The 26,093-nt window shown below is 40.7% G+C and overlaps 3 protein-coding genes and 1 long non-coding RNA gene across 7 annotated transcripts; 3 read left to right on the top strand and 1 right to left on the bottom strand.

Annotated features, from left to right (window-relative positions):
* Positions 1–1,264: 1,264 nt before the first annotated feature.
* On the top strand, positions 1,265–21,580 carry LOC135432113 (arginine kinase 1). Of its 4 annotated transcripts, XM_064687598.1 has the most exons (3): positions 1,265–1,323; positions 3,185–3,799; positions 20,053–21,580. In XM_064687598.1, the coding sequence occupies exons 1-3, from the start codon at positions 1,280–1,282 to the stop codon at positions 21,134–21,136; spliced, it is 1,743 nt and encodes a 580-aa protein (XP_064543668.1). In that variant the 5' UTR covers positions 1,265–1,279; the 3' UTR covers positions 21,137–21,580. The 4 variants fall into 4 exon arrangements, with proteins under 4 accessions (XP_064543668.1, XP_064543687.1, XP_064543697.1 ...); XM_064687617.1 differs by lacking the exon at positions 3,185–3,799; XM_064687627.1 differs by lacking the exons at positions 1,265–1,323; positions 3,185–3,799 and adding an exon at positions 9,524–9,674.
* Positions 13,717–18,170, top strand: LOC135432138 (uncharacterized). The gene is made up of 2 exons (XR_010436888.1): positions 13,717–14,171; positions 18,123–18,170. It is a non-coding gene; the product is annotated as an uncharacterized LOC135432138 (long non-coding RNA).
* Positions 21,581–22,798: 1,218 nt separating the features above from the next.
* Positions 22,799–24,110, bottom strand: Argk2 (Arginine kinase 2). Its single transcript, XM_064685972.1, has one exon. It carries the CDS (start codon positions 24,022–24,024, stop codon positions 22,882–22,884), a length of 1,143 nt encoding a protein of 380 aa, XP_064542042.1. The 5' UTR covers positions 24,025–24,110; the 3' UTR covers positions 22,799–22,881.
* An 827-nt stretch (positions 24,111–24,937) lies between these two features.
* Adi1 (acireductone dioxygenase 1) lies at positions 24,938–25,910 on the top strand. Its single transcript, XM_064687638.1, has 5 exons — positions 24,938–25,117; positions 25,184–25,261; positions 25,316–25,443; positions 25,564–25,657; positions 25,712–25,910. Exons 1-5 carry the CDS (start codon positions 24,995–24,997, stop codon positions 25,835–25,837), a joined length of 549 nt encoding a protein of 182 aa, XP_064543708.1. The 5' UTR covers positions 24,938–24,994; the 3' UTR covers positions 25,838–25,910.
* The last annotated feature ends 183 nt before the right edge of the window (positions 25,911–26,093 follow it).

Below are 26,093 nucleotides of genomic sequence, written 5' to 3'. Positions count from 1 at the left end.
AGAGAGCGAGAACAGTTCGAGCGTCTGCGCGTGCTCTCACTGACGCACACACACACTCTCTCTCTCTCTTGATAGCTCGCTCTCTTTCGCTCTGGCTCTGTGGGTCTCTGTCGCTTCGGCGGTTGAGCAGTCGATTTTTGCACAGTCGAAAAATTGTAAGCAGCAATCAACAGCAAACTGGGAACACAAGAAGCGAAGCAAGCAAGCAAGAAAAAAAAAACAACTGTAAAACTGAAGAAAAAACCGTTGCATGAAATTTGCTTGTTAATTCAAAAGGCGCGTGTGTTTTTTTGAAATACAATTTATAGAGTGTGTTACTGCATATTTTGTTAGCTCTTGTTGCTGCTGCATTTAAAAACGAACGCCATATTTTGATACCCTTTACGAGCAGCTCCTTGGCTCAAAAGCAAATTGATATATATATATATATATATATACCCTAACCCAACGTTAACGGTGCTAAATAAAAACAAAACTAAGCTAGCTGCTTTTTTAACTGGCACAAAAGGTGAGTGCACGCAGCGTGTTGCATGCAACATGAACATGCAACGCAAATGTCTGTCAAATTTATGAGTTTTCAATTCGCGCTCTCTCGCTGCCGCCGTGACGTAACTGTCTGTGTGTGTGTGTGCGTGTGCGTGTGTGTGCGTGCGTGTGTGTGCGTGCGTTAAATATTGCTCATACGCCGCGTTGCCAGCAGCCCGCATCTTTTGCATGCATTTAAATAATAATAAAAGCACGGCATGCAAATTGAAAGTTCTCACAAATTTGCGACAGGCGCCTGCAAAAAGCTGCCCAAGCTATTGAAATCAATTGGCATCTTTGGCCAATTGCCCAAAAGACGCGACACTCACGTGTGTCGTCTCTGTGTATGCATTTTGGTCATTTAATTGGCAAGCGACTTGGTCACACACACACACACACACACACACACATACGCACACTCACTCGCAATCAGTTTGTTTATAAATAACTTTAGCACAACAATCGAACAAAATGCATGCATAAACAATGCCGGTATTTGCCGCCGCAAATGTTTGCCTGTCTTTGGCTTTAATTGCGACTCTGCACTCTTTATTCAATTATTCTTTTGTCGAAACAATTCTAGCAACAATTCAACATTACATAAGACAAAGCGCCGGCGCAGAGCAATGCACATTTAACACATTTGTTGCACTTAGTCAGCTAATTGTGCGTTTTAGTTAGATCAACAAGACTATTATTAACCTGTTTTAATCTCTCTCTCGTTATTTACAGCAAAAACGACAACAATCAAAAGATGTTTGCATTGTGGTATCTAACGTTCGCCGTTGACGAAATACGGTAAGTTCTAAACAGTTTGACAAGCGCTGCTGCCAATAGTGTGGCACATTTTTGGCTGCATACTTTTAGGCAGCACGTTTAGCTATGTAAACATTGTCTGTTGGATTGTGGGAAGGGCAGGCCGGAAATGTCAACTGTTTGTTTAGGACTCGTTGACAGTGGGCTATGTTTATTTACCGTTAAACACGAGTGTTACTTAACGGCGTCACAGTTAGCTGGAATTTCAGTTAACAGGATTACGTAAAGAAACCGCAAATAGCTTATCTAATCGCGAAGAAAGCTTGTAAAAACACAAATAATATTCAGTCTGTCTGTTTTGGGCAGTTATTGGATTTGTGGATGGTTTATAACGAAAAATGTCACCTGATAATAGTCCACGATTTATATTTTTGCACAACAAGAAATCAACCAATAAACGCAATGTGCACACAATCGTCGAGCAACCGGCTTTTTGGTGCCGGCTCTTGATGATAAGTGCAATTAGCAACGGCCACAAACACACGCTCGATTTGAAAGGCCGGCGAAATTTGCGAATTTGCTGAAAGAAAAAAAAACAGAAAAAAAAAATGTGTTTTGGTATCTTTTTCTTGGCATTTTCGTTTATTATCTAAGCTCTGGGCGTTCGCTTAATTAGCAAAAATAATAATGTGATAATTGAAGTTTGAAGCATTCGCATCCATTTCATTTACCAGTTTGGGTAGCAAAGTCGAGGGCGTATACGTAATACCGAGGTACTTAGCGTCTGTATTTGTTTGCTTATCTATTTGCCGTACACGAGTTTTGTATCATTTGTGGCGTACGTGACAACAGAAAAGCTTATGCCGGCGAGAGTTATTGCCCAAATCTAAAAGAGATAGCCTACTAGCCCTAATATATCAAATATTTTGGCTTCTATAATGGGGGTATGCAATTTCCCAAGCTATTGGCTTGTGCAGCGAAGCGTAAACCCATTTCCTGTGAATGCATTCACAATAGACTTGGAACAGTTTAATTTAAATCAGTTCTGTTCGGTTTGCTATTGCAAATTTGTAGTTTTCGTTTATTCCCACCAAATGCTTTTACTAATTTGCCTATCCTTGTCAACAACTAATTTTAAATATGCCTATCTATATATATGCTGATTCTGTTAAGTTGATAACGATCATCATTGTAAATTTGTTTGGTATTTATTCTCTTCTTCTATATTGTATTCTATTACCAATACTGGTTTTTGGGCTACACTTGTAAGCTCTGGCAGCTCCTGCTCCTGTTATTACAATTTTGCGCTACAGCATCGCCTATGTCAATAGGACTGGAATACTTCGGCATTTAACATATATACCTATTACAACATTCATTTTGCAGCTAATAATAATTTTTATGATTTTTTTTTTACATTATGTTATTACACTGTAAATCATAGGCTGACACTGCCTGAGAGCGTTGCCATCTTGTCCTTTGTTCAATTTCATTGGGGTCACACTCTTTTTCATTCTATTCCTCTCTTTTCGCGCGTGTCTTCGCCAAGCTAAGTTTGCAATTTCGTTGTGGTATATTAAAAAAGTTAGTTTAAGCAATTGCAAATTGTTTAGCAATCAAATTATTGTTTATTTACTGTTACAAATAATTGTGGTGAGTAGATTGCAATGCAAAATGGGCAAAATGTTTGCGGCAAAGCCGCAGAAAGTTCTGGCAAAGTACATTCGAAATGCGAAGAAGAAGAAGACAGACGCACACTTTTTGCCGGTTGATTTTTATTTAAGCACTTTTATCTTTTAATTCCTGTTAACATTTTGTTGTAATTTGTATTGTTTACTTGGCAATTTTATTTATTTTTCTTATCATTTTTCTTTTTTTTTTTTGTTGCATTTTGTTTTTGTAGAAAGCGTTTGGCCTGGCTTTTTAGTTCCAATAAGCCAGCGCAACCGGCGTTAGAAAATAAACCGACGCCTGCAGCCGCGCCCACACCCGCTCCTGCACCTGCCCCAGCACCTGCAGCGCAACCGCCGACTGCAAAACCTAGCCCACCCGCACCCTCGTTAAAGCCTGCAGCAGCGCCTGCCGCCGCAGCTCCATCGAAACCAGAAGCGCCAAAGCCTGCAACTCCTGCGCCGCCTGCGGTTGCCCCACCAGCGCCTGCAGCAGCTCCAGCAGTAACTCCTGTGGTTGCACCAAAGCCGACGCCTGCACCCAGCGCTCCTGCACCCGCACCCGCACCGGTACCAAGCACTCCTGCAACTACAGCCAAAGCGGCAGTTGCAGACGCAGGCGACAAGATGCCAATTCCTTTGCCCAAATCCTTGACCGAGTCCAATGGCACGGCGACCAATGGCAACGGTGCCATTCACGACGGTCTGGACAATCAGCTGTTTGAGGCGGCCAACAAGGGGCTAAAGGTCGACAAGGAGCAGCTAAAGGATGCCAGCCAGGACTTCATCAAAGGCGAGGCCAATGCCTTTGTGCAGTCCATCAAGGAGGCGCAGCAGGCGGGCACCCGGTAAGCTCCACCCGCACGCGTGCATAATTTCATTTCAAATTCGTTTTTTTTTAGTTTTCTTAGCCTCCTATTTTAAGCTGTTTCATTTTGTTTTTAATTAGTTTTCGCGCGCGACAACTTCCGCATGGCATCTCGGCAACTCTCCGCGGGCGGGTTCAACGAACTCTGTTGACTTCTTGTCGCTAAAATAGTTGCCATGTGGCGACAGCCTCAAGCGGCAAACGTTGCTGTTGCAGCACAAAAAATATCTGACTGTAATAATGCACCGCTTCATCATCATCATGATGATGATCACGATGATGATGATGTTGGTGACGATGACGCTGTTTATTTTAGTTTCATGTTCTGTGCTTGGGCGGACAGCTCTTGGCAACTGGCTGCCTGCCGGCCTGACTGTGTGCTGCGCTGCGGTTGCAGTTTTTTTTTCTTTGGTATTCTGTATACCCTGTACACGTTTGTGCTAATGTCTGTAATAGGCATAAAGAGGTAGCTCTCCATGCAGTATTTATATTCTCAATCACTTGAAGAAGATATCTTCTCTGTTTCGATAACAATTGTAATTTCTCGGATAGAGGATTACGCCTGCTTTTCATGATGTAGTAAAGCCTATCTGTTTACAGGTAATCTTCAAGTCGTGCACTCTTCACTACGGCAGCCATGTTTTTATGAAGAATTTTTAGGGCCTCGTCCCTTGTGCTTGTCGCATCTGGCTAAATCGAAAAGAAAATATATATCGCCTCTAATTGCTTGCAATTGATTTTCCATTAATATTAATGGAACCTTGCACGCAAGCCTTGCACTTGCCAGGTGGCTCAAGGATGTGGCCCAATCGCCAAAGAGAGAGAGTGAGAGAGAGTTGCCTTTTGGCAATCCGCCCACACTACATTTTTAAATGAAAAACTAATAAAACACCGCACTCTGCCTATGCAAATACGTTTTTTGGCCCGTTTGTGGTGCAGTGCGGTGCGGCGCGGTGTACGATTTTGTCGCCTGTCGTCCGGGTCACATGATCTCCCCCATGCCGAGTTTATATTTAAACGTGCATGTTTGGAGACGCAACGCAACGCAACGACTGTCGCCGGGCAACAAAATAATTTACTTGGATTTATATAAATACACCCTAACCGCGGGTGCCATGAATTTATCGCTATGTGCGTAACGCATAAATATATTTGATTTGATTAGGAACATTCTTCTTCTAAGACTTAAAGCCATCGATATAGCCAGCTCATTGGCGGCTCGATGTATTGGTTCACTATATCAGATAACTTTCATTGGAACTATCGGTTAAATATTAAGTTTTTTTTAGACATATTTTCTCAAGATATTCTTGCTAAGTTCTTCAATTACAAGCTATTGTGTGTATTTTTATACCCTTGCAGAGGGTATTATAATTTTGTCTCGAAAGGAGACATCTCCAACCCCATAAAGTATATATATTCTTGATCAGTATCAATAGCAGAGTCGATATAGCCCTGTCCGTCCGTCCCTCTGTCCGTCTGTCTGTTTCTATGCGAACTAGTCTCTCAGTCTTAAAGCTATCGGCCGGAAACTTTGCATACGTCTCTATTTCTGTTTAACGCAGGACATTTGTCGCAACCGGCTGGATCGGACCAACATATCATATAGCTTTCATAGGTACGATCTGTCGAAAAGTAGGTTCTTGTATAAACAACTTTTTGTTTATCAAGATATCCTGACCAAACTCGGCATTTATCAATTTCTCTATGCTCCCCATATATATGACAAATTCTACCAACATCGGAGCACTATATCATATAGCTGCCATAGGAACGATCGATCGAAAAGTAGGTTCTTCTATGAAAACTTTTTTGTTTATCAAGATATCTTGACCAAACTCGGCACTTAGTAATTTCACGATGCTCCTCATATATATGCAAAAGCCTATCAACATCGGACCACTATATCATATAGCTGCCATAGGAACGATCAATCGAAAATTAAGTTTTTGTATAGAAAACTTTTTTGTTTATCAAGATATTTTGACCAAACTCGGCATTTATTAGTTTCACTATGCTCCTTATTTATATGCAAAAGCCTATCAACATCGGACCTCTATATCATATAGCTGCCATAGGAAAGATCGGTTGAAAATAAGTTTTGTCTAAATAACTTTTTTGTTTTTCAAGATATCTTCACCAAACTCGGAATATACTAGTCTAACCATGCATATTACATATGGGCAAAATCTCGTCAAGATTAGACTACTATAGCATATGGCTATATAGGAATAATCGGTTAATATATCATTTAGCTTCCATAGAACGAATCGAGAATCCAGTCTGCAAGCGTATATAAACTTCGGCACAGTTTGAGATTTATTTATTTATTATTTCGTTTGTTTATTTATACAGTACATTGTTGTTTTAAATTATACTTGTGGTTTGTGTGCGGCAAATTGGCTGTGCAACGTTGCAGCAGCTTGCCTCCTGCACAGCTTAAATTTAGATGGATTTATGTATAATACTATAGATTATCTTTCTATATTGTACAGAACTAGTCCGTTGGCGTCATGCCTCATCTCTAATTGCTAGAGTTCGCTTTTGTGCGGCTGATGGACAGTGTCCGTCATTTGGATGCTGAGAAAAGTCGCTTGGGTCGGTGGTTGCTTCATTTGACGTTAATGTATAAGCACCTATATACATATCTATATAGATATATGTACTTGGTTCGATTTTTTGGCACACGCGTTTGCAAATTGCTTTTGGCAAGCGACGCTTTTGAAGTGCTGCCAAAATATTGTTTAGCAAACAAACAAAGGCAGCGAAAATCGTATGACAACATGCGCAGAGCTTTTAGCAGGTTGTATAGCCGAAAAATTAACTATAATATATATATAAGTATATCTATAATATTATATCTGTTGCATGGAATAGCCGCAACTCTGTTTCACGGCATTCAAAATGATGGCTAATTGCCTGGAAAGTGAGAGCATTAATTGAACTCGTGCCTGGCTGCCCGCAAATTGAACTAATTAATAACACATTGCCCAAATGATTTACTAAATTTTATTTTTTTTTTTTTGGCATATTCACTTCCCCCTTTTGCCGTATTTTCATTCACTCAATGATTCAATTGTGCAAACAAACGCCAAACTTATGCAATTCATATTTCAAGTTCACGATTGTTGCTGGCCACGCCCACCGCAACGCACCCAGCTGAACTTTCGGGCATGCAAAATGCACTGACAAATAGGTAGAAATGTGAACACAACAAAGAAAGCATTACAACCTGCCAAATTTTAAAACTATTTAATATGTGTGCACAAAAGGAAGGCTTCTAAATTTCCAACAAATCAGTTTTCTGTACTATCAAGTTTTATATATACATGGAAAACAATTAAACCTTTCTGTATATACTCTCTAGTTTGTATAAGGCTAATTTACAACTTTATAACGTCCTTTTATAATCCATTTAATAGACGTAGTGCTATAAAAAAACGAACAGTTAGTGATAAAGTTCGTATCACATATAGAAAGAATCGTGAATCTAATGAGTCATTTCAGTGAATTTAATGAGTACTGTGAGTATTGCGTGTACTTATACATAAAAGTACTTTGTGTCTTAGTTTTCCGTATGCTAAGTGCTTGCTTAACTACATGTCAAAACTGACTGCCAGCTGTAGCAATAGAGCACATTGTCGTCAGCTTTTCAAGGTCGATGCCAACCCCCTGCGAAAGTGTATGTATGTATGAGTATTCGTGTATATGTATATGTATGTGTTGTTTGCGATTTTGATATAACATCTATTGTTCGGGGCCGGGCCGCCTTGAAAGCTGCTGGGATTTACGTAATCTCAGCGCCACTTGAGCAGCAATTGAAAACGAAAGCAAAAAAAAAAGAAATAATATAAAAAATGGGAAAATGTGAAAATGTGCAAACGACGATAAAACTGAGGTTATGCAATGAACATCCTGCCTGAGCAAATGTCAGCCGAATAATATCTTAGATTTCATTTTAGTATAATTAATATAATTAATTTAATTTGTGCGCCACGTCGCCGCAAAAGCAAAAGTTCTTTTGAAAACAAGAAATCAAGCATATAAAGATATATAGATAGAAAATATATAATCTAGCTGTTATCTTTGTTTTTTATATTGTTTTTGCGGCTTGTTGCATAAAATTCGTTGGCAACTGTTCAAATATGTATGTAGATATTTTAATTTTTGCTCGTCTAAACAGCTAAAATATGTTCGATATAATATCTAGAACTGTCTGTTTTTCTATCTGATGTTTATAATTCAGGCAGGTTGCCTTTGCTTTTTCTTATATACATATATATATTGTATATATAGCATATATACCAGGTATATGTAGAGGCAACATTTTATTTTTCAAAATCAAGTTCAAGATTTTAGCTAAAACTTTTTGATATAATTCAAATATACAATGTTGAGCATATATTGAATTTATGATACTTATGTTAAATGGTCTGAATAGATGCTAAATTTTACAAATACGCTATTGAGAAAATATGTAAAAACATGATTTCTTTATTTGAATTTTTGTTCTCTATATAAACTCAAGTCTTCAGCTGACCAGTTTTCTGTTTGTCTTTTATAATATCGTCAGTATATTATATTCTTTCATTTTTCAAAATTTCATTATTTTATGTGCCAAAAATATATTGTGCTACGTTTTTGTAATATGTGTTCATATTTCATAATAAAAATGTAGAATGTGCGATTCTGGCACGTCTTCAAAAGACGCTGTTCCCAACACTGTTCCCACTGCGATCACATTTGCCAAGCTTTCATTTCGCAGCTCAGCTTGTTGTTTGAATAGAGTAAATATTTACACTTAATACTAGCAGAAAAAAAAAGAGCGCAAATATAAACAAATGTGGTTATGTGGGTTTTTTAGTTGTGCCCTGGGAACAATAAATTTCGATTAACTTTGATTACTTTCGTCAGGTTCGTCACGGGCGCAGCCCTATAACTACTCATTGAGGCGAGTGTCGTTATAAATTAAATGTAAATATGTATGTGTTAGTGTTCCTCAATAATTAAGCAATGTTTGCGCGTGCATATGTGTGTGTGTGCGTGAATGTAGCAAAGGCTGTGTGTCATGTGAGGCAGGCACCGTTAACTCTGCTCAGTCACCAACACAAGCAGCAGCACGCCCCCATATAGGCTGTGGCTATATAATCCGCTGTCGCTGCCGCTGCAGTCGGCGACAGACAAGCGCTGCCGCTAACTGTACCATAAAATTGTATATGTATGCAGTTAGTTGCAAGGCGCTGCTTACCTCTCCCTCTCTCTCACTCACTCACACACACACCCACCCACACGCATGCAAGTTGCATTGTTGCGAACACTTTCCTTTTTGCATACATTTACACCAGACAACATGGCATCGGCCGCACTGCTTCCACTTGCTGTCTGCTGAGCTTTCTACCGTTAAGCATTCGCGCTCTTTTGCGCTCGCATTTTATGAATAAAAAGTGAAGCTTTTCCATTTTGCCATACGTCACGTCCTACGTCAATTGCCAGTTGCCAGGCTACCAATACATGCGTACAGTAGCAGCAGCAACAGCAGGCAGCGACGCCAGCGTAGCAGGAGGCAGGCCTCACACACAGTCACATGAACACATTTAAAATACCACTGCAAAGCTTTTTGCTCGTCTCTCTTTCTCGCTGCCGGCTGCGCTCGCATCTGTCTGTGTGTTGCTTGTGTCGTTGAATAGTTTGAAAGTGAAAGAAGAAGGGTGCCGCTTGTCGGCGCTGCGCTACTGCTGCTGCTGCTGCTGCCTGCGTCGCTGCCGGTGCCCGACTGACAGCCGACTGCAGCTGAGCCAAAGAACAAAACTTTCTGATCATTGTAACGTTGGACGTTGAATTCTACGGTTGCAAAGGTGAGCCGTTCTCCAAAGAAAATAAGAAACAATAAATCCAAATAAATCCAGTGCATATGCTGTGATAAAATTATTATAAATATTTTTTATAAAATTAAGTTAAGTGTTGTTGTTGTTGTGGCGCCTAAAAGTTTAGCAGCATTTTGGAAAGAAAATAAAAGAATGTGTGACCAGGCAACGATACGTGCTGTGTGACCGATTCTCAATAACATTTTTACGACTTATGTAAAATTGAGTCACTTCAAAAGTGCAGTTTGCCGTTTTTATTTTGCATGCGCCAAAAGCGCAGCCAAACCGGTTACCGGCATGAAAATAAAAAAAATATATAAATCTAAAAAAAAAACGGTCAGCATTTTATGGCTGTATACCCATATTTGGTTGGCACTTAAACTTTGCTTCTTCTTGTTTTTTGAGCCGCCTGCAATTGCAAAAACTGGTTTTTGCACTGAGGGCAGCTTTTCAGCGGATACGCAGCGGCTGTGCAACCGTTGAGCTCGGCTGCAATTTTGTAACTGTACCCGAGAACAAAAAAGAGAAAAAATAGCAACTATCTGAAAAGATAACGAAAAAAAAAAACAGCGTTAATTGCGACTAGTGCCAAACGATAAGAGCTTGTCGATGGCTGTTGCCAAAAACGAAAAAAAAACTTAAATAATACAAAAAAAAAACGTTGTCAGCATTTGGCGGTCTTCGCTGTGGCTCACCTGCCACACCCCCACCTCCCCAGCTGGCAACTAGCATAGCGAATTCGCCTTGAACTTGTGTCTAGAAGCGGTTCTACTGAACCACAAAAAAAAACAATGTATTTCGCGGTCATTGCCGAACGCGTTGCATAATCGCTTATCGCACAAAGATATTGTATCTGCCGCACATTAGCCAAGTTAACAGTCGTTAGAGTTTTGCTTAGCCTAACAATTAGTTGAATGAACCCGTGCACCGCCTGCAATTGCAGTCCAGACTCTTCCTATGTCCCGGTTATATAAGAGCTTACAGTTTGACAGCCCCATTCGAAATACCTTTGGCAGGCTAATTTTAGTAAGCAGCCGTTGCCTTAGTTGCGGCCTGATATAATGCCGGCTGCTAAAAATACAGGCATAACGAAAACGTTTTCAAATAAACAAAGGCCAAGCAGATACACAGCTCTATATATATACATACATTATATATATATGCATATATATAAATTATAGGGCATTTAACTAGGGGGGGCTAGAATCGATACCTGCGCATATATTTATAGCCGCTGGCGAAATATTATCCAGCTGACAGCTAAAAAATAGAATTTCCAATTGTTTGGGAAAATTTTCACTTGTGTTTAGTTTAGTTTATTTATCTGTTGTTGTTTTTCTTTTTTCGCAACTCGCGCAAATTTGTTGTACAAATTGCTGGCCCAGCCGCTGGCACGTTGTTGTTAATTATTCAATTGAAATCCATTAAAGCGAAAATGTACATATAAAGAAAAAATAGCGCACAGCGCAAACTAGGAAAATTGCCGCTTTGCTGCGACAACTCATGATTAACGCGTGACAATGCGTTAGATTGGAAAAGTCAAGCGATTTTTCCAATTCTCTCATTACAAAGCAACGCCGGCTTAAACAAAAGGCTGCTCCACTTGTTAACTAACTGTCAAGTTGCATAATCACCAAAAGGGGTTGGGCTCAATTTGGCTAGACAGGAAATGAAATTGCCCCCGTCTCACCCCCGCTCTATTCCAACCCCAAAACTGCCAACTAGGCAAAATACAATATGTGTGTGTGTGTGTGTGTGTGTGTGTCTGTGTCGCCTGATTTGATTCACAATACATTGGCAGCGCCACAAAACAAATAAACAAAACGGTGCTATATCAAGTAAAATGTAAACAAATCAAACAGCGAGCACAATATTTTGACCGCTACTGTAACAGCAGCAGCAGGCATTGCTAAAAGCTTCCGTGCAAGCTTTTGCCAGCACAGGACTTTTAGCGTGCGCCACTTTACGACAGCTTTCACTGGTTAAAAGCTTGCGCTGCTTGCAAAGCTAACTATTTTTAACATCAACTGTTATTAACAGCGCTGAGGCTTAACAGTTACAGCTACAGTAACAGCGATAGCTGTGCTGTTGTTGCTGCTGCTGCTGCTGCTGCTGCTGCTGTTGTTGTTGCCACAGCCAAATGACTGTCGCGTCTGCCACATTTATTCGTTGATTGTCTTCGCAGACAGCTAAAATTTATAAATCAACGACATCCGGGCAAATTTCTAGCGAATTTCATTGCCCAACACTTGCCACAGCCCAAGACGAAATAATACATAAACATGGGCCTCAATAATGTTAACCCAACCCGCTCCGTATCTAAAATATAATATAGCTGCCTCATTGAGCATTCGCCAAAAGAATTTTAATTAAATTAGCAAAGCAATACACAATGTACATATATTTATATACATATATATGAATATATATTCGTAAATATAATGCCCAGCACTTGAATAATGCGGGCGCGCCCTGCTCACTTCTCCCTCATATTTGGTTTAGTTTCCCAGACCTAATCCCGTGCTGGTTTTTTTTTTTGGGGGTAGCTTAAGTATCTCGCATGAGGGCCAACCATGCTTATGTATATCATCAGCATTAATTAGGTAGCTCGATATTTCGGATTAAATGAATCTTCAGCGGGTACTTTTAAGAAGTTGATCGAAAAATCTGTAAACTTTTGTTTCTACAACTGTTTTTTTTGTTTTATTTAATCGACCACAAACTTATTTTAGGCTGAGTAACAACTTTGTTTTTAAAACTTCGCCGAGTTTCATTAGTCCTAGTCCTGATATAAAAGCAAAATCTAATTAGCATGGCTAACAATATATTACATAATCATTACATATATTGCATATTACATAACTATATAATTATGTTAATAACGATCGATTGTAAAAAATAATACTCATTTGATAGCCAAGTTTGCTCGACTAGATTATGCCATAGCTAAACGTCGTCTGGTGGCTGTCATCAAACTGTTTTCGATTTTCGACTGGTTTTCATGCAATTTCCCGTTTGCATTTGCGCACGTTTTGGGCCATGTCAATGTCGTTGGCCAAAAGCACTTTGCGCATTTCCAGCCAAGCGGACCGACTGCCAATTTCTTTGTGCAATAGCCTGTCCAAAAGCGCAGCATGGTCCAAAGTTTTGCAATTAAGTCACACACATGGTTTGTTAGCGAGGGGAAAGGGGGAGGCCCCCCCCCCCCTCCCTCATCGGGTCTCGGTTCAATAACCCATTCGACTTGGCCATAAACTGAAAATTGCAGCAAGCAATTGCATTTTGGCTGCAGCTCCAAGCGATTCTTGGCCAGGCTTTCGCTTTCATAATACCCTGTATAAATTGAAAATAGATTAATAGGAGGGTATACAAGTTTTTTGATCAGGACGAGTCGATGTAAACTTCTTACCCGACTCTCATATCGAAACTGAATGCTGAATAGTAAACTCTACAATTTTAATAAAATATTTAATTTTCTCGACGCTAGTATAATTATATAAACGACTTTGTCTCCTTGAAGCGCGCAGCGCAGGAGATCAAAGATTTTAAGCAGATAATATTTATCTTTCGATATCTGCCCTTTATTTGTTTAAAAATAGGGATAAACTAATTTAGGATCGAGTTTTATTTTAAGCAAAACTCGAGGATTATAGGAGGTAGAGGCAACAGTTTGGGCTTTAAAGCCAGTTAGCTTTAAATACACTCAGGGCCCAAATGGATCACGCTCTGGATACTTCCAGCCATTCCTTACAAATATAAAAAGAAAGCTTACTTTTAAAGTTATAGCCTTGTGCTTCGGGACATGCACACATTTAGATGCCTTATCAAAGCTCCATAAATTTTATAAAGATCGGAATACAAAGACCCGAGTTACATAAGAACAAATATACGACAATGTGGAGTGGAGTGGGAAGAAGAAGCACACGGGACACAAAGACCCGAGTTATATAAGAACAAATATACGGAGTGGAGTGGAGTCGAAAGAAGAAGCACAGTTGCTGCTGCATGTGTGTATGCATGTGTGCATGTATAAACCAGGTACAGGGTAGTCCCTAGTCGACCCCTCTTGACTTGTATTCCAGTTACTGCCTGTCTGGGCTGTCTGTCTTTCCGTCTGGCTTTTGCCAATTTTGTGACTTATAGAAGCACATATTTAGCCAAACTTTTCGTTGAGTTGGCCAAGTTAAATATATCTTATCCGTTTCGCCAGCTGTTTGTGCGATTCAACTTGACGCTTCGAGCCGGCAACTGCAGCCACAATCTTTTGCGGCTTATCAGCTGACGCCGCTCTCCCTCTCTCTCTTTCGCTCTCCCTCTCTCTTTTGCTCTCTCTCTGACTGCGTTTGCTTTCGCATTTGCAAACTTCATGCAACATTCGCGTATCACAGTTAACCGTTAACAGTTGCCAATTTCAATCGCGTTAATACAGTGCGCGCGTTCGCGTTATTCGCAATTCCTGGCCATAAAGTTGAGACCAGCTAAATAAATGTTTGCATATCAAACAATACAGTGAAAACTCGACGCGACAAACTCAAGGCTCAAAGAGCAAATATCTTTGAAAGTTTAATTTCCATCTCCTAAAATCTATTCCCATCTAGTTTTTTTAGTTGCCTCATAAAAGGCTAAAAACTCGAAAACCTTAACTTTAGGATAAAAGTTCTATTCAAAAAATCTCCAGAAAATAATTCCATATTGTGCAAAATTCGTCATTCCTGGCACGAAAGAAACAACTTTTTTGGAAGGGAATAACATAAAGAAAGAAAGGAAATCTTAAAACAACTTACAGTTTCTTTACCCAACTTTAGGAAAAAAGTCCTTAAAAAAATGTCCAGAAAATAATTCCACATTTCTTTTTGAAAAGGAATCAAATGAAGAGAGGAAAAGAAGTCTTAAAAAACTAACAAAATCCTTACTAAAATTGAAGGTCCAATATCTAGCATAAAGAAAGACGTTTGAATTTTTATTTTTCCATATGTTTGCTTTCGCCTCGACATATATTTTGAGGACAAAGAACTAAAGACTTGAGCGTTCGCCCAGGAGAGTTTTCACTGTATTAGGATATACATATATAAATATTAAAATCATGGAAAATGTTCAACACATTCGTGAACTCGTGAAAATGAATATAATTACGTTTAAAGCTGCGTCCTGTTTTCTTGTTTTCTTGTTATTTTCTTTGCCAGGGTTGTCACGTTGCTCGCTTGCCTCTGTTAGCCTTGAGGGTTGTCGAGTGGACTTAAAGGGGGGGATCTAATGCAATCAGTTTTTCAATTGTGCCAACTTAATTCGATTTGCTGTTGCTTTTAAGTGCCGCCGAGCGAGCAGCAGTTTGTTGCCAGGGCCTTGAGGACTCTGCCCAGCCCCTTGAGAGAAGAGTCTGTTTGTGCGACATGAATGTTGTGCACACTCGAGTTAATTGATTAGTTGGCCGTTAACAGCCGCGCAATAAGCCCAAACCTGGCTATATCAGCTACATCAAATGCGACAGCGCAATTGTTGCACTCGTCAAGTACTTTACCTGCGGCCTGGGGCGTTGTCGCTAAGATGGCGAACACCACCCGCCCACAATCTTAAAAAACCAGTGCAAAAAAAAGAAATATATAGAAGAAAAAAAATAGCTTATCTTTATGTGCCAATTATCACACACACGAAACACCTCTCATATGACTCCTCAAAGTTTCCACAGCAAAATTCCCCAAATGAGTGACAAACGCAACAAACATTGACAAAATTGTTTAAATCGATAATAGATTAAATGGGAAAAGTGAAAACGAAGAGAAATAATTGGAAATATTAATATAATGTCACGATCTTTCAAAGATAAAGGCAATAGGAGCGCTCTTAAAGGGAGGGAATGTGCTTCAAATTTGTTATAGATGAGTTAAATTTTGGCTCTCTACAACCAAGTTGAGCACTCGAATAATTTTAGATAATAGATTAAATGAGTTAAGTGTGAGAACGAAGAGAAATAATTGGTTTGCAACCTAAGATAATGTCCAGATCTTTCATAGGAAAAGGCAATGCAGTCCATTCGTTTTCTGTTTTAGAGGTTAAAGGGAAATATGTTAAAAAAAATGTTATATAGCAAATAGACTTCGGCTTTTTAACTGCGAAGTTGAGCACTCAAATTGTTTCAGAATTCGCAGTAGAGCTTCTTAAAGAAGCCTAATTAAAGCATGGGGAGGACTTTAAAGAAGTTTAGAGGTCAGTTTTCTTTGAAGAGGAAACCTTTTATCGAGTTTCCTTAGGATAAGGCTTCTTTGCTTCTGTATGTTAGTCTCATATTCTTATACCTCCATCGTGTCGTTGATGCTATTAGAAAATTGTGTACCCTAATTAGACTTTAAGCATTTAATTTTCATATTTTAATGTATTAAATAATTAGGAAGACACTCGTTTTTCTGGACCATTAATAAATAAATATGAATCCCGATAAAAGGTCTCCCCCTCTCACAAATGAGAAGACCTTTTATCGAGTTTCGTATTAGAATGTGAGAGTTACAATAAGAAGTTCTAATGCCAGAACTTAAGATCCCTGTAGCCAGTGCTTTTTATAGTATATTAAAAAGAAACACCTAGATTTGCATACAGATCAGGTAAAAGGCTATAGTTAGAAACATTTTCAAGCTAAGCTCCAGAGGAAGATAGAAAAATGGGAGAGGAAGATAGAAAATCAACAGAAATTAAGTTGCACTAAAAAATGAATGAAAAAACAAGATTCCTAGATCACATTTTCAAATAAATGCATTTAAAATATATATTATAATACATATACATTTAATATATATACATTTATTATATATAATATAATATATATTTATATATAATTTCTGCTAGTCCAACCTAGCGAGTGACCACTGTACTGCCTTAGACCCTCTTCGAGCTAAGATCTCTTTTGTAAATTATCTGCTTTTTGTGCACGTTTCCGTCGACTGCCAGCAAAGATAATGCTGGAAATTCGACAGATAACGTCTTATATATGGGACTATACTAAGTTCTTTTTATTTTGACATAGCTTCTAGATAGTGCCAATTAGCTGTACTCTAGCAATCAGCTTAGACTGATTAAATATTATTAAACGTTAGTCAGAACTCGACTACCTGGGCAGGGGCTTAGTTGCGGAGGGGGGGGAACCTAAATTGTTTTCAATTTCAAATCAATATTCGCAGCTTGCAGTTGTTGGCCTAATAGTTTGCTGAGGGGGGGGATGTGGTAGAGGGGGGCAGGGGGGGGGGGCGGGGGCGGGAATTAGTCACTGGAGAGCCGCAGCAAAATTAGTCACGCGAGAGATTCGCTGGAGGAGGCTGACTAATCAAATTAGGCAACTTGAAAACTGAAACTCTGAAAAAACCGAAACAAAACCAAAAGCGAAATCAAATTGCACAAATAATGTGCCACAGACATGCAACGGCAGCCCCCTCTTCCCCCTCTCCCTCCCTCTCGTTACGCGCCACTGCACAGGCGTGAAAAGTATCTCGTGGATGCGACGCCGAGACGGGGAGACTCGTCTAGAGCCGAGTGCACGTGCACTCTACACTCTACTCCCGTTTTTGGTGCTGGCCTGGCCGTGATTTTCATGCCACATGCCGCATGCCACACGGCACTCGAGGCGTCCGTCAAGCCATTAGCAGCCCTCGTTTCACACTTGAAGTTGACTTGAGCCCCCCCTCCCTTCCTCCCTGCCCCTTGCTTTTTAGGCGCAACAATTTTTCAGCTGCCGCGTGCCACAAACTTTATCGATTTGCTGCCGCTGCTGCAGCCGCTGCTGGTGGTTGTTCCGCATCCGTATAAATATATCCTTCCGCATAATGCTGCGCTCTCATCCGGCAACAGTTCTGCCTTTCTTTTTTTTTTTGCACGCCGCCGGCGCCTGCGGCTAGGCTAAGCTTTCAACCCCGGCCAGGACAAGCCCTCGCCCGCTCTCTCTCTTTCTCTCTCTCTCTCTCTCTCTCGCTAAATCCTACGCTGAATTTGGCTGCTCGTCCTGGGCGCGTCAGTTCCTTGCCAAGCCCGAACGATTGAGTCTCTCTGCCCGAGCCGAACCGAACCGAATCGAATCCTGTGAATCCATCGAACCCGGCAGCCCGTGTTTGTGGCCCGTGTTAGTCAGCAGCCAGTTTTGGTCCTTAGCAGCTTGCACCTTGTAACACGAGCGCGCGCGTCCTTTTTGCTCCTCTAGTCGTAGCCTAGACGTTCTGTGTAGTAGTGTAGCCTCTCGTAGTATACCTTTGGGCGCGGCAGCGAGAAACGTGAAAAAAGAAAAGAAAAGAAAGCAAAAAAATCAAATCAAATTTCTTGATTATTAATTATTCCCAGCACTTAAGACGAGCGAACCACCAAAAAAAAAAAACAAAAAATCAAACAAAAATATTTAACAAAAACTTAACCAAAAGCAATACAATTTAAGCGTGTGTGTGTGTCTGTGTGTGTGTGTGTTAGCCGTGTACATATGTGTGTGTGAGCTACTACGGATTTATATATAGAAAAGTAGAAGGAAAAGCGGAAAAGCGGAAAAGCAGCTGCATTGTGATTTCATTTTACCTGCACCTTTTTACACACACTCCCAACAAAAAAAAACCTTTGTGACCAAGCGACAAGGCCAAATTTTTTACAAACAACTTTTACAACAACTAAAAAAAAAACTACCAAAACAAAAATGGGTTTGTGCGCCTCCAAGGATAAAAAGGAGAAAGTGATCGAGGGCGAGGCGGCCGCCACGGCCAACGGCGGCGGCGGCGAGCCGAACGGAGCCGCCGCCACAGCGGCTGCAGACCAAGATGCCGCTGGCCAGGATGGGTGTGTATTCCATTTTGTGGCGCTTGTCATAGGTCCTAGACCTGTACGTGTGCGTGTGTATCCAGTGCTGACGTCAGGCTGCCCGAAAAACCAAAGTGGCATACAAATATTATTGCCCTGGTCTCTGACCGGGGCCCAGGCCAAAAACCGGGCACACGGCAACGCGCGCATGTGCCGCAGCCGTAGCCGGAGTCGGGGTCAGGGCAGGGTTCTGTGCGTATTCAGCGCCAGCCGGCAAAAATGTTGTCAGCACCACCCTCAGCTCCACCCACCCCCGCAACAGCTCAATTATTGCGGAGCAACCACCGCGTGTGGGAGGCGTTTTTAATGGATTGCTTTAAAATTGCTCTGTCGCGTGCCCAACGGAAAAGCCATTGCCGACTTTTGGGCGCCACAATTGCAATAATACGCGGAGGGTCAGCGGGTTAGAGGACATCAATTGGTTAAAAGTACCCAAAAACCATACGAAACGAGCCACTAAATCAACCCCTAGACCTAGACCAGTATTTGCCCTCAAACAAGAGGGGCGCGTCCAAATGAATTTGATAATGTTTTTGAACTAAAAAATATCAGAATAGAAATTACTTTTATTTTAAGTAAATATTTTTAGCTTAAACCGATTCGAGAGCATTCAATTTTTAACTCTTAAACCGCTCAATTTGAATTTAATTCAAAAATAAAACCTAAACGAAAATATTCCTCTTCAAAAAGACATATTACACTAAAATCCGAATCGAAGATCCTATCTTACACATTTTTAACTCAAAACAGGACAATTTAGTTTAATTTGGAGAATATATGTGAAAAGATAAAGATAAAAAGACAAAAGATCATTTAGTATATATTTAGATATATTAACATGTTTAGTTTGAGGTTAAGTCTGATTCGAAAGTCCTATCTTTCATTATCTATCTAACTTTTGTCAGAGCGGGACAATCAAAATGAACTGAAGAATAAAACTGTAAAGTTTTTAAGCCACACATCGCCAAAAAGATAAAAGATCAACATAATATATTTGCAGAATCAGATATAGTAAAAATTTTGAGGTTAAATCTGATTCGAAAATGTGAATGAAATTTTTGCTGAGAACGGCAGAATCAGATTAAATTGAAGAATTAAACTGTAAAGATAAAGATAAAAGATGAAATATCGTATATAAATAAATTAACAACTTTGAGGTTAAGTCTGATTCGAAATTTCTCTCTCACATTTTTTTACTCAGAACGAGATAATCAAATTTAATTGAAGAATAAAACTGTAAATGTAATGTTCTTCAGCTATACATCGCATAAAAAGCCAAAAGATCATATAGTATATATATATATAGATAAATTAACAACTTTGAGGTTAAGTCTGATTCGTAAGCCTTGGAACTCTTAATGAGCAAATTAATTGTTCTTATACTATAAATTAAACTGTAACATACTAAAATTAATTATCTATAATAAAAGTCATAAAAAATGCTATCAGAAAAACAATTAAAATAATTCAACTTTGAGGTTAGGTCTACCCTTTTTAAAAGGTTTTAACTAACCAATTTGTCGTCGTTTTGTGCGCTTCTTTTTTGTTGTAGCAAACAAGACACCATGGTTGACGCCGCTGTTCTCGCTAAACTGGAGGAGGGTTATGCCAAGTTGGCCGCCTCCGACTCGAAGTCGCTGTTGAAGAAGTACCTGACCAAGGAGATCTTCGACAACCTAAAGAACAAGGTGACCCCGACCTTCAAGTCGACCCTCCTCGATGTGATCCAGTCCGGTTTGGAGAATCACGATTCGGGCGTTGGCATCTACGCGCCGGATGCCGAGGCCTATACAGTGTTCGCCGATCTGTTCGATCCCATTATCGAGGACTACCATGGTGGCTTCAAGAAGACCGACAAGCATCCGGCCTCCAATTTCGGTGATGTCAGCACCTTTGGCAACGTTGATCCCACCAACGAGTATGTGATCTCGACTCGTGTCCGTTGCGGTCGCTCCATGCAGGGCTATCCCTTCAACCCCTGCTTGACCGAGGCCCAGTACAAGGAGATGGAGGGCAAGGTGAGCACCACCCTGTCCGGCCTGGAGGGTGAGCTGAAGGGCAAATTCTATCCGCTGACCGGCATGGAGAAGGCCGTCCAGCAGCAGCTGATCGATGATCACTTCCTGTTCAAGGAGGGCGATCGCTTCCTGCAGGCGGCCAACGCCTGCCGTTACTGGCCATCGGGTCGTGGCATCTACCACAACGACAACAAGACCTTCCTGGTCTGGTGCAATGAGGAGGATCATTTGCGCATCATTTCCATGCAGCAGGGCGGCGATCTTGGCGAAATCTATCGCCGTCTGGTCACCGCCGTCAACGAGATCGAGAAGCGTGTCCCATTCAGCCACGATGATCGTCTCGGCTTCTTGACCTTCTGCCCCACCAATTTGGGCACCACCATTCGTGCCTCCGTGCACATCAAGGTGCCCAAGCTGGCCTCCAACAAGGCCAAGCTCGAGGAGGTCGCCGCCAAATACAATCTCCAGGTGCGCGGCACTCGCGGCGAGCACACCGAGGCCGAGGGCGGTGTCTATGACATCTCCAACAAGCGTCGCATGGGCCTCACCGAATACCAGGCCGTCAAGGAGATGTACGACGGCATCACCGAGCTGATCAAGCTCGAGAAGAGCTTGTAAGCTGTTGTCTGTCCACACAACCACACGGACTCCTCCGCCGGACCAACAACAACCGATGTCCCACACACACACACAACATCCTTTCGGGCGGAGTCCCATTTAATCCAGTTGGAAATCTGCAGCCCTTCCGGCTGTGCGTTTGCTTTAGTTTGTAGTAGGATTCGTAGCGCAAGTAGTAGGATTTGTTCCCCGGCCAATATCCGGCTGCCTGCGGCATCTCGGCATTTGTCGTCTACTTGGACTCGGAGAGTCGCGGCCAGGTCCGGCTGCAATAACCAGGCTCTGCTGCTGCTGCTCTGCTTACTCAACCACCAACAACAACAACAACAACAACAACAATGGAAAACTATTTCACAAAAAAATATTTGCTTAAAATATAAACAAAAGAATGTAAAACATTTTGGCATTTGTGTCAAGCAAAAAAACAACCAACAAAAAAGAAAACTTTAAATACTTTTATTTAAGTCTTAAGTTTATAAAAGAATTAAAATTATAAAAAAAAATATAATAAAAAAATACAAAAAAAAAAATAGTGTCGTGTTTAAGCTTGAGAAAAAAAAACAAGAAAAAAGTTTAAATAACTATTATAAAGAATGCAAATAAGATATTAATAAGCGGAAGGATGTTCTTATGTATGTATGTATTTATGTGTACGTGTATGTATATGTATTGTATATGCATATGTGTATGTATTATGTATTATTTATGTATGTATGTGTGTGTGTGTGTTGTACATGTGTACATGTGTACGGATATGCGTACTGATGTATGTATGTATGCATATTGGTATGTATATATCTATGTGCATATATATATGTATGTATATCTATATGTATATGTATATATGCATATATCATATGTAAGTATGTCTATATGTATGCATGCATGCTTTGTTTTCTAATACCAAACGCAGACCAAGCCTATTTGTCGCTGTGCTGCAGCTTTAAATAAAACGAATTTCTGCCAGGTGCTGTCCTCCTCGATTCTCAAGAATTCAAGTAGGCCTTGCTTAAATTCAACAAGCCAGCAAACGTTGGCTCCAACGGCTGTGGAGGAGCAACTGTGGAGGAGGCGGTGGAGCAGGAGGCGGCTGTGCAGGAGGAGGTGGGCGGGTATGTAGATATGTATGTAGACGAATGTGAGTATGTAGATGTATGTATGTAGACGAATGCATGTATGTATGTATGTGTGTACATATGTATGTATGTATATATGTATGTATGTATGTATGTAAGTATGTATGTATGTATGTATGTTTGTGTGTATATATGTATCTATGTATGTATGTGTGTATGTGTGTATGTACGTACGTATGTACGTATGTACGTACGTATGTACGTACGTATGTATGTAAGTATGTATGTATGTATGTATGTATGTGTGTACGTATGTTTGTATGTATGTATGTATGTACGTATGTATGTATGTATGTATGTACGTATGTATGTATGTATGTATGTATGTAAGTATGTATGTATATATGTATGTATGTATGTATGTATTCATGTATATGATATTATAGTCCGATTATTAAAGGATTTACGGATGTTAGCAGTTAACTGGAGCTTGAAAATGAAGCTATTTGCATTTTATAGAAAAGCTCTCATCGTCTTTCAACGTTAGTTAGTTATATGATAATATAGCGGTCCGAACTGCAAGTCCTTTAATATACACTATTTATTATGCTGGCTAAAATGATCGACAGTTGCAGCTGGAAAAAGTATTGATAACAAATAAGGGTATGATTATTTTTGAGAGCCCGCCTGGCACTCGGCATCGATCAGGGCGCTGATGCCCTTGTGCATCTCGAGGACGACCTGGTATTCGGTGAGGCCCAAGCGCCGCTTATTGGAGATGTCATAGACGCCGCCCTTGGCCTCGGAGTGCTCGCCGGCGGTGCCGCGCACCTGCAGATTGTATTTGTTGGCCAGCTCTTCGAGCTTGGCCCTGTCGGCGCCCAGATTGGGCAGCTTGATGTGCACGGAGGCGCGAATGGTGGTGCCCAGATTGGAGGGACAGAAGGTGAGATAGCCCAGGCGCTTGTCGTGGCTGAATTTGAGCGAATGCGCCAGCGACTCGACGCCGATGATCATGCGCTCGTAGACTCGGCCCAGGTCGCCGCCCTTCTCCATGGATATGACACGGATGTGATCCTCCTCGTTGACCCACACGAGAAACGTGCGGTTCTTGTTGATGAATATGCCGCGTCCCGTCGGCCAGAAGCGCGACGCGTTCGCGTCCTGCAGAAAGCGATCGCCCTCCTTGAACAGCAGATGTTCGTCGATGAGCTTCTGCTGTTGCTCCGGCTCCATGCAGCTGAGCGGCAAATATTTGCCGGCATGATCGTTGCATAGCGTCTTTAAGACTTTGGTGATCATGCATTCCAGGTGGCGATAGTCCTTCTTGGTCAGGCAGGGATTGAAGGGGAAATCCTTAAGGGAGCGACCGCAACGGACGCGCGTCGACACAATGAATCGCTCCTCCGGATCGAGATTGGGAAAATCGGAACCGTAGCCAAAACATGTGGCCGGATGCTTATCAGCTTTCTTGAAACCCTTGTGATAGTCCTCGATAATCGGATCGAAGAGTTCCGAAAATGTCGAATATGCCTCCGGATCGGGCGCATAGATGCCAACGCCCGAATCGTGATTGCACAATCCGGACTGGATGCAGTCCAACAGCGTCGAGCAGTACGAGGGCGTTACCTTTGTCTTGATCTTATCGAGAATCTCTCGGGTCAAATGCTTTTTCAACAGCGATTTCGATTTGGATTGCGACAATGTCTCGAAGCCCGATTCCAATATCTCAATTATTTCACAGGGCGCTCGACTGTAACTTCTAATTGCATTATTCTTTAATATACCGCGGGTCAAACGTAGCGACATCATACTTTTTTTTTAATTACTGCAAAAATTTTGAAAACGAAAAATTTTTGTTGTTAATTTTGTTCGAGAATTCAATGTGTGTAAAATATTCCGAATGATGGCGCAAACATCACCTCGATTTTGACAGCTTGGGCAAGTTGACAACATTTTGTGTTTTCTTTCATTTGAATTCCATTTCTCTTTGATTTGTTTGTGTAAAATATATTCGAACAAAAGAGAACAAACAATATGTCTGCAAGGAAACGAAATTACTGTAAAGCGAACGAACTGTACGATAGCGGGACTTCGTTCATTTCTTTGAACGAAGGAACTAAATGAACTAGAACCACACACACTCAACTGAACGAAGATCATTTGTGGTAGATATACAAAAATAATGGTATTTTTTTAACAGTTCGTTTAATAATGGGAATTAATCGAATTGAATGGTAAAAAAAAATGGTATTTTGTTTTTAAATTATTAAACTGCATTTAAAATACAAATGCAAAAATTTTATATTTTGAATATGTTTTGCAGTAAAATATGAAACGCAGAAGTTAAAATATAAGTTAACACTAGAATGCAACATAAATAATGGGAATGCAAATGTAAATATCAATGTTGGCCAATGTCCCTTATTCATACCAGAATACATTACCAATGGGAATGCAAATGTAAGTATCTTTCTTGGTTAAGTCTATCTCATTCCGCTTATTCATCTGCAAATTAAAACAGGAAATTAAAAATACCCATATATGTATGATAATGGTACTTATATTGTAATACGGGTACCAAATATTTTATTCAAGTTGTAACCGTTTGTTTTTAAATAATGGGAATTAATTGAATTTAATGAACACCAAGTTCATTTGTTAATACTGGGTTAAAAATTGAACGAGCGAATCAAATGAACGAGCTGGTTTCTTCGTTCAGTCGTGAACGAACCTGCTCAGAACGTTGAACGAGACGGAAAGATAAAGCCATCGATTTAGAATGGTGCAGGTGTGGTTTATGGACAGCGATGACAGCGATCAGCGACTGGAGCACAAGCGGAATCCACCCACCTACTTGGATCTGGCGACACTCTATAAGAAAACCGGCGTGGAGTACTTTCAGGTAAGCCAAATGCGCAACGACCTTGGCAAAGTCGCGCTTATCTTCACGTTGTTTTCCCTTTTGTAGATCAATGCCGACGACCATGAGAACGATGAGGTGCTGAAAGATCTGCGCACCAAACGTGGCTACACCTACGAGGATCAGGTACGATGATCAGCTACAAAGCATAAACATTTACTCATATTTCTTTTGCCGCAGATCACCTGCTCCGAGCAATGTCTGCCGGATTACCTGAACAAGCTGAAGGCCTTCTACACGGAACACTTGCACACGGATGAGGAAATTCGATTGGTTCTCGATGGTTCCGGTTATTTTGATGTGCGCGAGTGAGTACACATACATATAGCCTAAAAGTGTTGCCAGTGTTACCCTTCAAAATTAGGGATACAACTTGTACTAGTTTCCCTTCAGGATGAGCTTTAATCGGCAGTTTGTTTATTTTACAGCGGCGAGGACAACTGGCTGCGCATTGAGGTGGTTAAGGGGGATATGATTATTATTCCGGCGGGCATTTACCACCGTTTCACACTGGACAGCAAGGTCAGATTAGTTTAACGAGTTCAAGACTCGCACTTAACATTATTCTTTCCACAGAACTACATAAAAGCGCGTCGGTATTTTATTGGTGAGCCCGTTTGGGCCCCGCACAATCGGCCGGCGGACAACATGGACTGCCGCAAGGCTTATTTGCAGCATTTAGTGCAATTGGGCAAAGCCTAATACTTCCATGGATATAAATACCTTTGTTATAGCTTAAGGCAAGCAATTAAATACATGTTTATTATTGTAAAAAGATCGACGAGGGCACCAGTTCCAAAAGAACGAACTGGCTCGCTAAATTGAACTACTTCGCAGCATGACATTCATTTACGTCGTTCGTCTAAAACATATGTTTTTGCATAACATTTTACTGATCTTTAACAGAAATCGATTGTTTTAACAAAAATTTAAGAATTGAATTTAAATTTTGTAGAAA

The sequence above is a fragment of the Drosophila montana genome, unplaced genomic scaffold, assembly GCF_035044405.1.
Source record: "Drosophila montana isolate Dmon_TW-CO22-7 unplaced genomic scaffold, ASM3504440v1 contig_1455_1, whole genome shotgun sequence".
Taxonomy (NCBI): Eukaryota; Metazoa; Arthropoda; class Insecta; order Diptera; family Drosophilidae; genus Drosophila; species Drosophila montana.
Note: the sequence above shows the minus strand (reverse complement) of the source record. Positions and strands in the feature narration are given on the sequence as shown.

Excerpts from the sequence above, each read along its gene's own strand:
- LOC135432113 (XM_064687598.1), top strand. The coding sequence starts at position 1,280 with ATGTTTGCATTGTGGTATCTAACGTTCGCCGTTGACGAAATACG. Across the intron at positions 1,324-3,184 it reads TTCGCCGTTGACGAAATACG|AAAGCGTTTGGCCTGGCTTT; the intron begins GTAAGTTCTAAA and ends TTGTTTTTGTAG. Across the intron at positions 3,800-20,052 it reads GCGCAGCAGGCGGGCACCCG|CAAACAAGACACCATGGTTG; the intron begins GTAAGCTCCACC and ends TTTTTGTTGTAG.
- Argk2 (XM_064685972.1), bottom strand. The coding sequence starts at position 24,024 with ATGATGTCGCTACGTTTGACCCGCGGTATATTAAAGAATAATGCAATT.
- Adi1 (XM_064687638.1), top strand. The coding sequence starts at position 24,995 with ATGGTGCAGGTGTGGTTTATGGACAGCGATGACAGCGATCAGCGACTG. Across the intron at positions 25,118-25,183 it reads CCGGCGTGGAGTACTTTCAG|ATCAATGCCGACGACCATGA; the intron begins GTAAGCCAAATG and ends TCCCTTTTGTAG. Across the intron at positions 25,444-25,563 it reads GGTTATTTTGATGTGCGCGA|CGGCGAGGACAACTGGCTGC; the intron begins GTGAGTACACAT and ends TTTATTTTACAG.